The sequence below is a fragment of the Mandrillus leucophaeus genome, unplaced genomic scaffold (genome assembly GCF_000951045.1).
Source record: "Mandrillus leucophaeus isolate KB7577 unplaced genomic scaffold, Mleu.le_1.0 Scaffold280, whole genome shotgun sequence".
Classification (NCBI taxonomy): domain Eukaryota; kingdom Metazoa; phylum Chordata; class Mammalia; order Primates; family Cercopithecidae; genus Mandrillus; species Mandrillus leucophaeus.
In genome coordinates this window covers 292,013-305,755 of record NW_012102921.1, presented here as the reverse complement: position 1 = coordinate 305,755, position 13,743 = coordinate 292,013, and the positions used below count along the sequence as shown (strand labels likewise).

Here is a 13,743-nt window from a genome sequence, read left to right as displayed (position 1 = left end):
AAAAAAAAAAAAAAAAGGTCATAGCTCTCTGCAGCCTCCACCTCCCAGGCTCAAGTAATCCTCCCACCTCAGTTTCCCAAGGAGTGCACCACCATGCCCAGCTAATTTTTTTATTTTTTCTAGAGACAGGGTCTCACTTATGTTGCCCAGGCTGGCCTCAAAGTCCTGGGCTCAAACAATCTTCGCTCTTCAGCCTCCCAAAGTACTGGGATTACAGGCGTGAGCCACTGTGCCCAGCCAGTAAGCAGAAATCGTACTGAGAATTTTTCATCCTCATTTGCCTGGCCGGCTTCTTTCCTTCTTCCTTCCCTCCCTGGGTGAGATGCATCACCCCATACATTGCAGAGCGAGCTCCACCAGCCTCTGACTGGGATGGCTGGAATTAACGAGATAATGTTGCATGCACTTAGGAAAAGGTGCTGAATATGTACAGTATTGTTGTTTGTAATAATTATGTTCCTTGAGCCCTGTGTTGCATAACAAGCTATATAATACCTCCAAGATTGCTTTAGGAATTAAGTATCAGATGATTGTAAAACACTTTACAAGATTGTCGCATTGGGTGGGTGGAGCCGGCAGGAAAGCGTGTTGAATCGGAGGAGGAGGCTGGGAAGACAGGGGTTACCGGATTTTGTGTGTTCCTGTTTTATGTATGGGTGTGTCCTCTTTGCCTTCTCCAGACAATTCCCTAATTGAGCTGCTAAGATCGGAGGCATCTGACGTTCGCATAAGACCTGACAATCCTTGTGTGGGGTTTAAATGGCATTGGAAATCATTAACGAGACAAAAAGCTATGATTTCCGTAGATTAACACACAGGTTGGGTTTTGGCATGCCAAAATTCATTGTTTTGGTCTTTAGCCCAAACATGCTGGAGTCATTATATTGTCATGCGGTAATTAGCTGTTCCTTTAATACAAGTAATAAAAATTAAGCCTAAGAAGTTCTTTAGCAATGCCTCTTACATATCCCAAAACAATATTCATATGCTGTAGGAATTTAGCCATTCAAATGTACTGTAGTAAAGTTTGGAGTTTAATGCACAGTGATGTTTGAACATTTAGCTGATCCTTTAGTCTGTGACCAGCTTTGCTACGTAGGCATTAACTTTTAATAGTGTCAGACTAAATATACATGCCATAGTGAACGATTAAGAGATGGCCTGAATTTTCATTTACAGTATAAGGCTTTGAAAATTGGTGTAAAGGTCTGGCTCCTCCTCACTTGATAATGTGCGTGTCATTTTCATATGTCACTGGATTCCTTGCTTAACCGCATGGGAGAAGCTATTTTTTAATTCGAAGCAGATACAATGGGATCCTGGCCTTTTGAAAAGAATGGACTGGAAATGTTGTTGACAGAACTTTTAGGGAGGGCAGGCAGTACACTAGCTTTGTTCTTTAAAGATATAATTTGTTAGCACTTGTGCTAGAAAGCCTACATGAGCAACTCTTAATATAATTTTATACGTGAGCAAAGGTTCCTCTCTTTACCTCCTTTTCCCTGACCTCTATGTCAAGTGTAAGTCGTGGTTTTGTAAAAGGAGGCTGTGAACAGGCTCTTCATTTTCTTGAGACCATTTGCCCAGCACAAGGCCGTGAAGGTAGGGAAGAGGGGCAGGCTGAGAAGGTGAAGGTATTCAGAGAAGTTACAGAATTTTTTTTTTACAAACAGCACCTGGAATGTTTTCAGTAATTCTGTTTTTTGTGTTATCACGACTCCTGCTTACAAAGAACCATCTACCCAAGATAGCCTTTTTTTTTTTTTTCCCCAAGACAGGATTTCGCTCTGTTGCCCAGGCTGGAGTGCAGTGGCTCGATCACAGCTCAGTGCAACCTCTACCTCAAGGGCTCAAGCGATTCTTCTGCCTTAGTCCCCCTAGTAGCTGGCACTACAGGTGTGCACCACCATGCTTGGCTAGTTTTCTGGTGTTGTGTTTTTGTTTTGTAGAGACAGGCTTTCACCATGTTACCCTGACTGGTCTCGAACTCCTGAGCTCAAACGATCCGGCCACCCTCGGCCTCCCAAAGTGCTGGGATTATAGGCATGAGCCACTGCAGCCGGCCTCCAGAATAGCTTTTGGAGTCAAATTTAACATAAATATTTTAATGCTGATTAAAATAATAATGAAAAGTCATGCGCCAGAAAGAGATGCAATTATAGACTGTGTATACGTGCAGAGTAAGTGCCCAGCAGCCAAGGGTTCTGCATGATGGACTGTGTTACTGCGAAACCCCGGCACCCAGGGTCCGCTGACGTTGAGCCCAACATATCCCAGTGCCTGCCTTTTGTAAACTCTGCCAAGATGCTGGCATCCCAGAGAGTCCCTGGCTCCCGCTGGATACATTAACCGAGGCATGGTAGACCTGGCCCTCGATTCCAGGAACCTAGGGTGGTCTGAAAAATTAATGACTCTGGCATTTGAAAATTAAGTGAGCTCTTGAATATATACTCTTGTTGATCCGCTGGGCATGGTGTTTGGCATTCTTCGACTGGAGACTAAATCTCTACAACCATCTCATAAGTGACGCTGGCGCCCATACCAGAAATACATTCAATAATCTTTCTAAGCCCTGTGGACTTGGGTATTCTTCCACTCTGACGGAGCCTGAGAATTCCAAAGGAAGTGTGCCCCCGGTACCTAGCAGGCGGAATATAATTGCCTCTTAGGCAGCAGAAGGAAAACTAAAAATCGCATTGATGCGGAAGAACATTTAAGGTCTCTGCATCCTGTTGAATTCACAGTAAAGGTGAGAGCCGTGAGTTTGTACTGTAAATTCCAGGTCCTGTGACTTCCGACTTTGGATTAAAATCCAGTTTTCTGCAAGTGAATCTGATGGCAGATGTGGCCTTGAATTGGCCGCAAGACCCCATTGCTGGCCTGGCTGCTGTTCAGCTCGTGCTGCCCTGCACTTTGTTATTGTCAGGAGTGCGGTGGCCTCCGGGCCAGCTGGCCTCCGACAGGGCCATGCTGGGTCACCACCGGCTGTGCCTCTGCAAGGGTCTTCAGCCTTGGGACCCGCAGCCACTAACCCCTGACTCTTCTGAACACCCATCATTAGTGAAGGAGGATCGTGATGGAAAGTGATCATGTCATGAAACAGGGTGGCTTCTTATAAAGCCTAAGTGTTTCTTTCCTCTGCTTCACCAAGTGACCTTCCTTGTTGTAAAGAATGGTCACTCAGGGCCCGGTGGGGTGGCTCACGCCCATAATCGTTTGGGAGGCTGAGGTGGGCAGATCCCTTGAGTCCAGGAGTTTGAGACTGGCCTAGGCAACATAGGAAGACCCTATCTTTACAAAAAATACAAAAATTAGCCCAGCATGTTGCTGCGCACCTGTAGTCCCAGCTACTTGGGAGGCTGAGGTGGGAGGATTGCTTGAGCCCAGGAGGCAGAGGCTGCAGTGAGCCATGATCATGCCACTGCACTCCAGCCTGGGAGACCCTGTCTCAAACAAAAAAGCATGATCACTTTAAGTTAACAGACTTAGGTGTGCATTCTCCATGCCAGCCAACTAGCTGGGTGACCTCAGGTGAGTCACTCCTCTTCCCTGGGCTTTAGTTTCTGAGGCCTCTCTCAAGATCGTTGTAAGGCTCAAAAGACAAAAATCTCCATAAAGTGTCCCGTGAACTGTGTGGCGTTCTCAGGCATCAGGTGTTACTTCCAACCTCATAATCACTGGACCCTTAAACATGCCGGCACCTGTCCACGGACTTGTCCGTCCTCCACATGCAACTCTGGGGATGTGATTGATCTCCTGGGCTGCTGCCTGGTGTATTTCTCTACTTATGTCATCAAAGAATAAAAATCATGAAAGTGTCACACCAGGCAGGAGTAATCGACAAATACCAGTGAATCTCATGGCTGTTCCCACCCCGTTTTCACACCTCCAGGACCCTGGGCTGGGTCCATCCTTTGTAAAGCGCTGGAGAATTCTCCCATCCAGCAAGGGGGCTGGCTGCGGGGGCATGACTGTGGCCTCTGGGGATCCCACTGGAGCTGATATCTGGGAGCCCCTCTCTGAGCCTGTGTACCGCCGCGGAGGGGGCCTTTCTGGGGGCAGAGTAGGGTGATGGCTGTTTTCCTGTTGTGCAGATCCCGTACCAGCTTTGGATCTCGGACAGCAACTCCAGCTCAAAGTGCAGCGCCTGCACGATATTGAAACAGAGAACCAGAAACTTAGGGAAACTCTGGAAGAATACAACAAGGAATTTGCCGAAGTGAAAAATCAAGGTTGGTGGAAAATGCGTTCTTTGCTTTGTCTTCTCTTCTCTCTTCTTTTTTTTTTTTTCTCTTCTTTTCTTTTTATTTTAATTGGCTTTTCCCATACTTTTGGGACCAGCTTCCTTGTAATATACACGTCATAAAGTCAGGGTGGGGCAGGAATCTGAGTGTTAGAGAGAGATGATAATCGTGCTGAGCTATTTTGAAGTAAAACTTTTTCTCTGCACAACAAGACGTAAGATTTTATTGCCCTCTGATGAGACCGATCAGGATTCTTTGAAAATTCTTCCTGTATCATTACGTGATTGGGTCTGCCTCTTGAAAGGCCGACGCATTGCCTCCAGGCGACACCTGTCAGAGAGCCAGCTCATGATCAAAGGGTCATACACAGTAAGTCATTTAATAATTGCCGCGGATACATTAAGGCTTCAGACACGTCTTAAAGGCTGCATGCTTAAGCGCCGCTGTTGCCTTGTCAGTATCGCCTATTCATTAGGAATTTAATGAAAGAAAACAACCTCTTGGTGTGTTTGCCCAGCCGTCAACAAGACAGAGAGGGCAAAGGTTGCCTGGCTTTTCCCGTCAGGGAAGAACAAAGGAATCTGTCCTATACCTAAAATCCAAGGCACTCAGAATCCGGGAGCCTCTTCGCTTCCTTGGCTTGAAGGAAAATCACAGCCGCCCTCTGACAGCAGCAGCAGGTTTTTCAGCCAGCTCCGAAGAGCAATTCGTCCTGTTTGTTTTTGTTTGGGAATGTGGGTAAGGAATTAAATTGAAAGGGGAGGCTGCCCATTCCCAGTGGCCTTCCATTGACTATTTGTAGAGACTGCAATAAAGAGTTAATTGGGGCCACATGCGGTGGCTCACACCTGTAATCCCAGCACTTTGAGAGGCCAAGGTGGGAGGATTGCTTGAGGCCAGAAGTTCGAGACCAGCCTGGGTAACCTAGCAATACCCTGTCTCTACAGAACATCAAAAATTACCTGGGTATGGTGGTGCGCACCCGTGGTCCCAGTCACTCGAGAGGCTGAGGCGGGAGGATTGCCTGATCCCAGGAGGTCAAGCTTGCAGTGAGCCGTGATTGTGACCCTGCACTCAGTCTGGGTGACAGAGCAAGATCTGGTCTTTAACAACAGAAAAAGTGAATTGGCAAAGACTTTTAAAAGCGTCCTTTGGCTTTAAAAACACTGCAGACAGACCAGGGAAGAGGAATTGTCCATGGGAATGATCCAGAAAGCATCTGTGAGGATGTGTGAAGAGCCAGAGGTAGAGGCATGGGCTGCGAGGGCAGCGGTGTCCAGGGCCTCTGAGAACATCTCCCTGCAGTGTAGGTATGAGGGTACTCAAGCCCTCAGGCCAGCAGGGCTTCCTTGCTGAAATCTGGGGGCATGAGGTGACAGGCAGTTGGGGAAGCGAGACCGCACTTCTGTCTGGCTTTGCAGAGAGTGGTGAGCCTTTAGGACCAGAAGGGAAAGCTCTATCCCGCTAGAAAGTGAGGCGTTGGGCTTACTGGGCTGGAACTGCTGTGAGGGAACGTATTACATTCCCCTGTAGGAAGCATTTCTTGCCGGAATCACTCCAGTGTTACAGTGAAAGGTAACCTGCAAATCTGCACATCGAGTTTTCATAGGTGCGCTAACCTAAAGGGGAGTGTCCTGGGATTTTTTTTCCCCTTCATTGTCCTCTGGCATCTAATTTTGATAGATCCACTCTCTGGTTTGTTTGGTGGGTATTTTTTATTTATTTATTTATTTATTTTAGATTCAGGGTCTCAGCCTGTCACCCAGGCAGGAGTGCAGTTGCACGATCATGCTCACTGCAACAACCTTGACCTCCTGAACTCAAGCAATCCTCCTGCCTCAGCCTCCCGAGTAGCTGGGACTACAGGCATGGGTACCACCGTGCCCAGCCTCTTTCTGGCTTATTTTATTTTTTTAAGTTTGCTTTTGTTTTGTGGGAGGGTGGTGCAGGTTGGGCCTGAAGGACTGTGCAGGATTGTCCTTCCCTTCTCCTTATATCACTGGTACCTCAATGACCAGCTTCCCAGTGGCCAGGGCTTTGCACAGGGGCTGACCAGGAGCCAAGCTGGGTGTGGATGTTCTCTCCCCAAAGGTCTCATATGGTAGGCTTTTCACAATGAGTTATAGAGTCCAAGATTTAAGAACAGCTCCAGGCCAGGTGTGGAGGCTCACGCCTATAATCCCAGCACTTAAGGAGACCAAGGTGGGCAGATCATTTGAGGTCATGAGTTCGAGACCAGCCTGGCCAACATGGCGAAATCCCATCTGTACTAAAAATACAGAAATTACAGGCGTGGTGGGGCATGCCTGTAATCCCAGCTACTCAGGAGACTGAGGCGGGAGAATCACTTGAACCTGGGAGGCAGAGGTTGCAGTGAGCTAAGATCACATCACTGTACTCCAGCCTGGGCAACAGAGCAAGACTCCATCTCTAGAAAAGAACGGCCCTGGAGACAGACAGACAGGCAGACCTGGTTTGAGTCCTTTCGTTGCCACCACCTAGCTATGTGACCTTGGGCAAATTATCTCACTTTGCTAAAAGCCTCTTTCTCCTGGGAGGCAATTCTTATACTCACCAGGTAGGGTTGATGTGGGGTTAAGTATGTATATACACACAGCATTTAGCTCTCAATAGTACCTGCTAGTTATTCAGCAGTGTGGTTTTTGCCAGAAATTTACCCCCCTTTATTTGGATAACAAGTTTTCCCAAGCTCCAGAAAAATGTCATTTCCTCTCCTCCCCTTCCCAGAATAAAAGTGATCATAATTTGGGAAGGTGGGCGGTGCACATCACTTCTTGTAATTATCACAGCAGTAGTATAAATGATTAAAAAGTTAGAGCAGGGGCCCGCACAATGGCTCATGCCTATCATCCCAGCACTTTGGGAGACCAAGGCGGGAGGATCTCTTGAGGCCAGGAGTTCAAAACCAGCCTGGACAACATAACAAGACCCTATCTCTTAAAAAAAAAAAAAAAAAAAAAGATGGTGTGAGTACTTTGTGTGTTGCAATAAAGAAATACCTTAGGCTGGGTAATTGATGAAGAAAAGAGGTTTATTTGGCTCATGGTTCTGCAGGCTGTATAAGCACAATGCCAGCATCTGCCTGGCTTCTGGGGGTCCTCAGGAAGCTTTTACTCATGGCAGAAGGTGGAAAGGGGAGCGAGCATGCCACAGGGCAAGAGAGGTGGTGGGACCCCAGACTTCTTAACAATCAACTCTCAGTGATTGAGAGGCCACCAAGCCATTCATGAGAGATTCGCCCCCATGACCCAGACACCTCCCACTTGGCCCCACCTCCAACATTGGAGATGAGATTTCAACCCGAGATTTAGGGGAGACAAACACCTAAACTACATCAGGCACGTGATAAAAGTTAGAGCAAAGTGGGAACTTCCGCCTCATGGGCCACAGCCCACCCACCCTGCAAAGATGAGTAAATGGAGGCCCCAGGTAATGCCAAGCCCTTCAGAGCCCTCTCTGTTATGCTGGCCCCTCCTCCCCTGCACATGCCTGGGAGGTCTGCTGAGACACCCAGTGTCTGCCTGGGGTGCAGCCTGGGCCAGAAGGCCAGAGGCTCTAGGATAAAGTGGCCTCTAGATGAGGTTGGGCTGGTCCGTGAGCACTCACCTGGGGCCAGGGGACCTCATGAGGCAGAGACCTCATCAGGCACAGCACACTGATGAGGTCACACACTGTGATGTGTCATGAGGAGCCCCACTGGAACAAGTGTTAGGGTCCAAGTACTGTACATCCACTTCCAGCCGGTCCTTAAAGGCAAAGATGAGACCGGGTGTGGTGGTTCATGCCTATAATCCCAGCACTTTGGGAGGCCGAGGTGGGCAGATCATTTGAGGTCAGGAGTTTGAGACCAGCCTGGCCAACATGGTGAAACCCTGTGTCTACTTAAAAAATACAAGAATTAGCCAGGTGTGATGGCACACACCTGTAATCGCAGCTATTCAGGAGACTGAGGCATGAGAATTGCATGAACCTGGGAGGCAGAGGTTGCGGTGGGCCAAGATCACGCCACTGCACTCCAGCCTGGGCGACAGAGCGAGTCTCTGTCTCAATTTAAAAAAGGTAAAAATGCTGTATGTTTACATGAGAGTGGGGCTTTTTCAGAGCTGACCTGTCTGGAGTCCATTCTAGAAGTGTCCAGTTCTTGCCTCACTTTGGCCTCGTCCGTATGGCTTGAGAGAGACGTTATCACCAACCACTGTGTACACAGAGCATTTCTTCCAGGCTCTGAACAGCCAAGCCAAAGGCAGAAAGGTGCCCGGTCCCCTCTCCTGTGCCCCAATGTGATCGTTGGTGGAATTCCACCTCTCTGAAGAAAGCACTCTGGGTCCCACCTCATGAAAAAAGCCGACCTCTTCTCTTAACAAAAGAGCCTTTAACACAAAAATTAGCCAGGCATGGTGGTGTGTCCCTGTAATCACAGCTACTCAGGAGGCTGAGGCAGGAGAATTGCTTGAACCCAGGAAGCGGAGGTTACAGTGAGCGGAGATCACACCACTGCACTCCAGCCTGGGCCACTGAGCAAGACTCCGCCTCAAAAAAAAAAAAAAAAAAAAAGCCTTTCGCTTCTATGCACTAAGCCGCATGGGTGTTAATCACCCAGGTAATGTGCTTTCGCCCTGGCCAGCGCGTGTCTGTGCAGCTCAGAGAGCAGGAATGGCTGTGAGTTACACACCTGGCAGGTGCGCTTGCTGCACCAGAGGGAGCTCCATTGCCACAAACCCTGTCTGGCCCTCCCCCGGCTCTGCCCGGCCTCGGCTCCTTCATTCATTCATGCCATAGTGCTTTCCTGAGCTCGTGTCTGTGCCGGTGCTGGGCGCACAAAGAAAATGAGCCTCGCCTGCTAAGAGGTGGATCTGTAGCAGCGGGCGACCATTCCTAAGAGCTCCCCTCTCCTGGGGGCTGGGGCCACAGTGCTTCTCCACAAAGCATCCAGCATGCAGAGTGGCATAGGCGTGTCTGGAGGAGGGCGCAGGTGGAGCGGCCCTGCCCCAGAGCCACCCACAGGTCTGTTCCATTCATCAAGTCCGCTTTGATGTTCCCTGTTTGGGCAGTTGAGGCGATGTCTGTGAACTTGCAGTTGGTGGTATGGGAGCCACTCACCAGAGCTGCCTGGGCCTGGGCTTTCGCCAGACAGCCCTGCTTTCCAAGGGGCCCCTCGCTGCCCCACCTCCCTGGCGCTCACACCCCACTCTAGGACTTCTCCGGGCCACATGCCAGTCACCAAAGCATCTTCCCCCAGGCTACAGCACCCTCTGCTCTGCACACACAGCCCCCGACCACCAGAGTGGAGGGCGCTCCAGGATAGGTCCTTTCCAGCCCAGTCCCTTCCATGCTTTCTCCACCTAGGACTGCGCGTTTCTTGTCACTTGTGAACCAGCAGAGCTGCAGGGCCAGGCCGTCTTGCTTGCTTGCTTGTTTCTTTCCTTCCTTCCTTCCTTCCTTCCTTCCTTCCTTCCTTCCTTCCTTCCTTCCTTCCTTTCTTCCTTTTCTGTCTCCCTCTCTTTCTTTCTCTCTCTGTTTCTCTATTTCTCTCTCTCTGTTTCTCTATTTCTCTCTCTCTGTTTCTCTCTCTCTCACTCACTCACTCACCCTCACTCTGTCACCCAGACCGGAGTGCAGTGGCACAATTATAGCTCACTGCAGCTTCAAACTCCTGGGTTCAAGACATCCTCCCACCTCAGCCTCCCGAGTCCCTAAGCTGGGCGCAGGTGTGCGCCACCACATCCAGCTAATTCTTGCCCTTTTTGTAGAGGCAGGGCTCGCTGTGTTTCTAGGGTTGGCGTCAAACTCCTGGGCTCAAGGGATCCTCTCATCTCGGCCTCCCAAAGTTCTGGGATTACAGATGTGAGCCACTGTGCTTGGCCTGTAGACTTTCTTCTTTTTTTAAAAAAATTTATTTGTAATTTGTGTGGGTGCATGGTAGGTGTATATATTTATAGGGTACATGAGATGTTTGATACAGGCATGCAGTGTGAAACATCACGTCATAGAGAATGGGGTACCGGAGACTTTCTTGACTCCACTTCGATTGCTTCTTCCAAAATGCACACGCCATTATGAACTTTTTTGTTTTCTGAGAAAATACTTAAACCCACCTAAAACTTTATTAATCATCCCTCAGTTACAGGACTAATTGAAGACTCATCAATAAGATGATATGATATTTTACCATTGATTTCCATCTCCCCTCCCCCCGCCTTTTTTCTTTGACTGGTACTAGAGAAACCAAAGCTCTTCTTTTCAGCGAAATCCATTGATCCTCCTCAGCCTAAACGTTTAAAGTTCAATTTAACATTTAGGGAGTAAAAAGTCTCCGAAGGGACTCGTAACCATTGATTTTGTGTCAGAGTTGAAGAGCTAAGGTTTAAAACACACCGATCCTACCAGGTTATGAGAGCCTTGTACCTACAGCCATATGGAATTGTGTGCTTCTCTTACTGTAGGTTTTTTTTTTTTCTTTTCTGCAGAGGTTACGATAAAAGCACTTAAAGAGAAAATCCGAGAATATGAACAGACACTGAAGAACCAAGCCGAAACCATAGCTCTTGAGAAGGAACAGAAGTTACAGAATGACTTTGCAGAAAAAGAGAGGTGAGCATGGCTTACAGGCACACACAGACTGACATAGCATTTGCCCCTGAACTTCACATCACAAGACACGTTGATAAATGGATCTGCAAAATAAGCCCAGGTTGTAACCCCAAATCCGTAAAGGCTATGGGCAAAATGTTTCAAAAATTATATTCTGGCCAGGCACACTGGCTCACACCTGTAATCTGAGCACTTTGGGAGGCCGAGGTGGGTGGATCATGAGGTAAGGAGTTCGAGACCAGCCTGACCAACATAGTGAAACCCCGTCTTTACTAAAAAATACAAAAAAAAAAAAATTAGCTGGGTGTGGTGGCGCGCATTTGTAATTGCAGCTACTTAGGAGGCTGAGGCAGGACACTCGCTTGAACCCAGGAGGCAGAGGTTGCAGTGAGCCAAGATCACACCATGGCACTCAGCCTGGGCAACAGAGTGAGACTCCATCTCAAAAAAGAAAAAAAGATATTCTACATTTGTGAGGTTTCTGTGAGCAAAATGCATCTCCCTTTCCCAATTGGTGGATGGTGTCAGGCAGCCAGTGAGCCCGAGGGTATCCAAGCCATGCAGGGGCAGAGGTGAAGCTCAAGACATGAGTCGTTAGCAAGGTGGCACCTGGCAGCTGCACCTGGGCTGAGACCAGAGAGGAAAGTGCATTCCCAGTGTGTGGCCTCTGGGGACAAGCCCTGGCCTAGTGCTAAACTCTTTCTGCCTCCTCAATCAAATTGATATTTAATATTACATGCACACACACACACACACTCTGATGTGATATTTAATATTACACACGTACACACACACAATCTCGGTGGGTTTTTTGGTATTGCCTCTCATTACCTTACATATCAGGGAGCTACTATCAGTAAAATATGTTAATGCCCTATGTAACTGATGTGAGTTTTACATTTCTAAGTACCAATTACCAAAAACGTTTCCCACAAATAATGAGTTGGTTTTCCCCTAGCATGATGAGTTAATGAAAGTTAGATTCCTTGTAACAACAACAAGGACTATTGAACTTAGTGATCCCAACCATATCGATTGGATTTTTTTTTTTTTTTTTAAGAGAGTTTCGCTCATTGCCCAGGCTGGAGTGCAATGGCACGATCTTGGCTCACTGCAGCCTCCGCCTCCCGGGTTCAACCAATTCTTCTGCCTCAGCCTCCCAAGTAGCTGGGATTACAGGCACCCACCACCAGGCCCGGCTAACTTTTGTATTTTTAGTACACACAGGGTTTCACCATGTTGGCCAGGCTGGTCTTGAACTCCTGACCTCAGGTGATTACAGGTGTGAGCCACCATGCCTAGCCTAGATTGGGTTTTTTTAAACTCACGGGTTAAATTAAGATATTAAGTTTTATACCCGCTCCCATCAAGAAAAGCAAAAAAGGGGGGGAAAAAAAGATACTGAATTTTAACTTTAGTGTGAAGAAATGTATATATCCATCAACAGGAAGCATGAAATTTGTGATTACAGGTGAGGGGCCGAGTGGGACTGTGGCTGACATGGGATCTTGTTTTATTTTCAGTTGACTTCCTATGCTGATACTTGGTGAGCTTTTCTTTTTACTTTTCCTGGTTTTTTTCGTTTTGTTTTGTTTTTTCGAGATGGAGTCTCACTCTGTCCCTCAGGCTTGAGTGCAGTGTCACAATCTTGGCTCGGTGCGACCTCTGCCTCCCAGGTTCAAGTGATTCTCCTGCCTCAGCCTCCTGAGAAGCTGGGACTACAGGTGTGCACACCACCACGCCCAGCTAATTTTTGTATTTTTAGTAGAGGTGGGGTTTCACCATGTTGGCCAGGATAGTCTCGATCTCTTGACCTCGTGATCTGCCCACCTCGGCCTCCCAAAGTGCTAGGATTACAGGCGTGAGCCACCGTGCCCGGCCCTTGGTGAACTTTTCTAAGGCAGACTCTGTAGCAACATCATTGAGTTAGGAGGTGAGGCTCAGACACTGGACCAAATTGAAGACTAGCTGAAACAGGGCCTGGAGAGAAGCAGGTTTCTATAAGACATGCCCACCAGTGTGCCATGTCAGTTTACCATTGCCATGGCAACACCCAGGAGTTACCACCCCTTTCCATGGCAATGATCTTCCAGCCCAAAAGTTACTACCCCTTCCCTAGAAATTTCTGTATAAACTGCCTCTTAATCTACTGGTAATTAAAAGTAGGTACAAATATGAGTGCGAAACTGTCCTCAGCTACTACCGTCAGCACATGGCCTGTGGGGCAGTCCTATCCCGCGAGACTAGTCACGGAGCTATAACGCTGCCGCCTTCATAAAACTGCCTTCTTCTGCCCTTCCACCGGCTCGCCCTTGAATTCCTTCCTGGCTAAAGCCCAGAGCCCTTGCCAGCCAAGCCTTCCTTTGGGGTTTGCCTGCCTTGCAGCATCATGAAGGCCTCTAGGGAATGTCATTAAGCTGACTTCATTCAGAAAGAAAACTGGCCGGGCGCAGTGGCTCACATCTGTAATCCCAGTGCTTTAGGAGGCTGAGGCAGGAGGATCCCTTGAACTTAGCAGTTCGAGACCAGCCTGAGCAACATAGAGATATGCCATCTCCATGGCATGAATGAATGAATGAATGAATGAGCCATGCAGGTCAGCTTGTGCCTATAGTCCCAGCTACTCAGGAAGCTGAGGCAGGAGGATTACTTGAGGTCAGGAGTTCCAGGCTCCAGTGAACCATGATCAGGCCACTGCAATCCAACATGGGTAACAGAGCGAGATCTTGTCTCAAAAAAAAAAAAAAAGAAAGAAAGAAAGAAAAGAAAAGAGGCTGGGCACAGTGGCTCACACCTGTAATCTCAGCACATTGGGAAGGTGAGGTGGGTGGATCACTTGAAGTCAGGAGTTCAAGACCAGCCTGACCAACATGGTGAAACCCTGTCT

General features: G+C 48.2%; 1 protein-coding gene across 1 annotated transcript in view; it reads left to right on the top strand.

Annotated features, from left to right (window-relative positions):
• CUX1 (cut-like homeobox 1) overlaps positions 1-13,743 on the top strand; it is a 378,329-nt gene that overhangs the window by 200,008 nt on the left and 164,578 nt on the right. The window contains exons 5-6 of the mRNA XM_011985213.1: positions 4,095-4,232; positions 10,733-10,856. Of these exons, the coding sequence (XP_011840603.1) occupies positions 4,095-4,232; positions 10,733-10,856 (262 nt within the window). The remainder of the gene's footprint in view (positions 1-4,094; positions 4,233-10,732; positions 10,857-13,743) is intronic.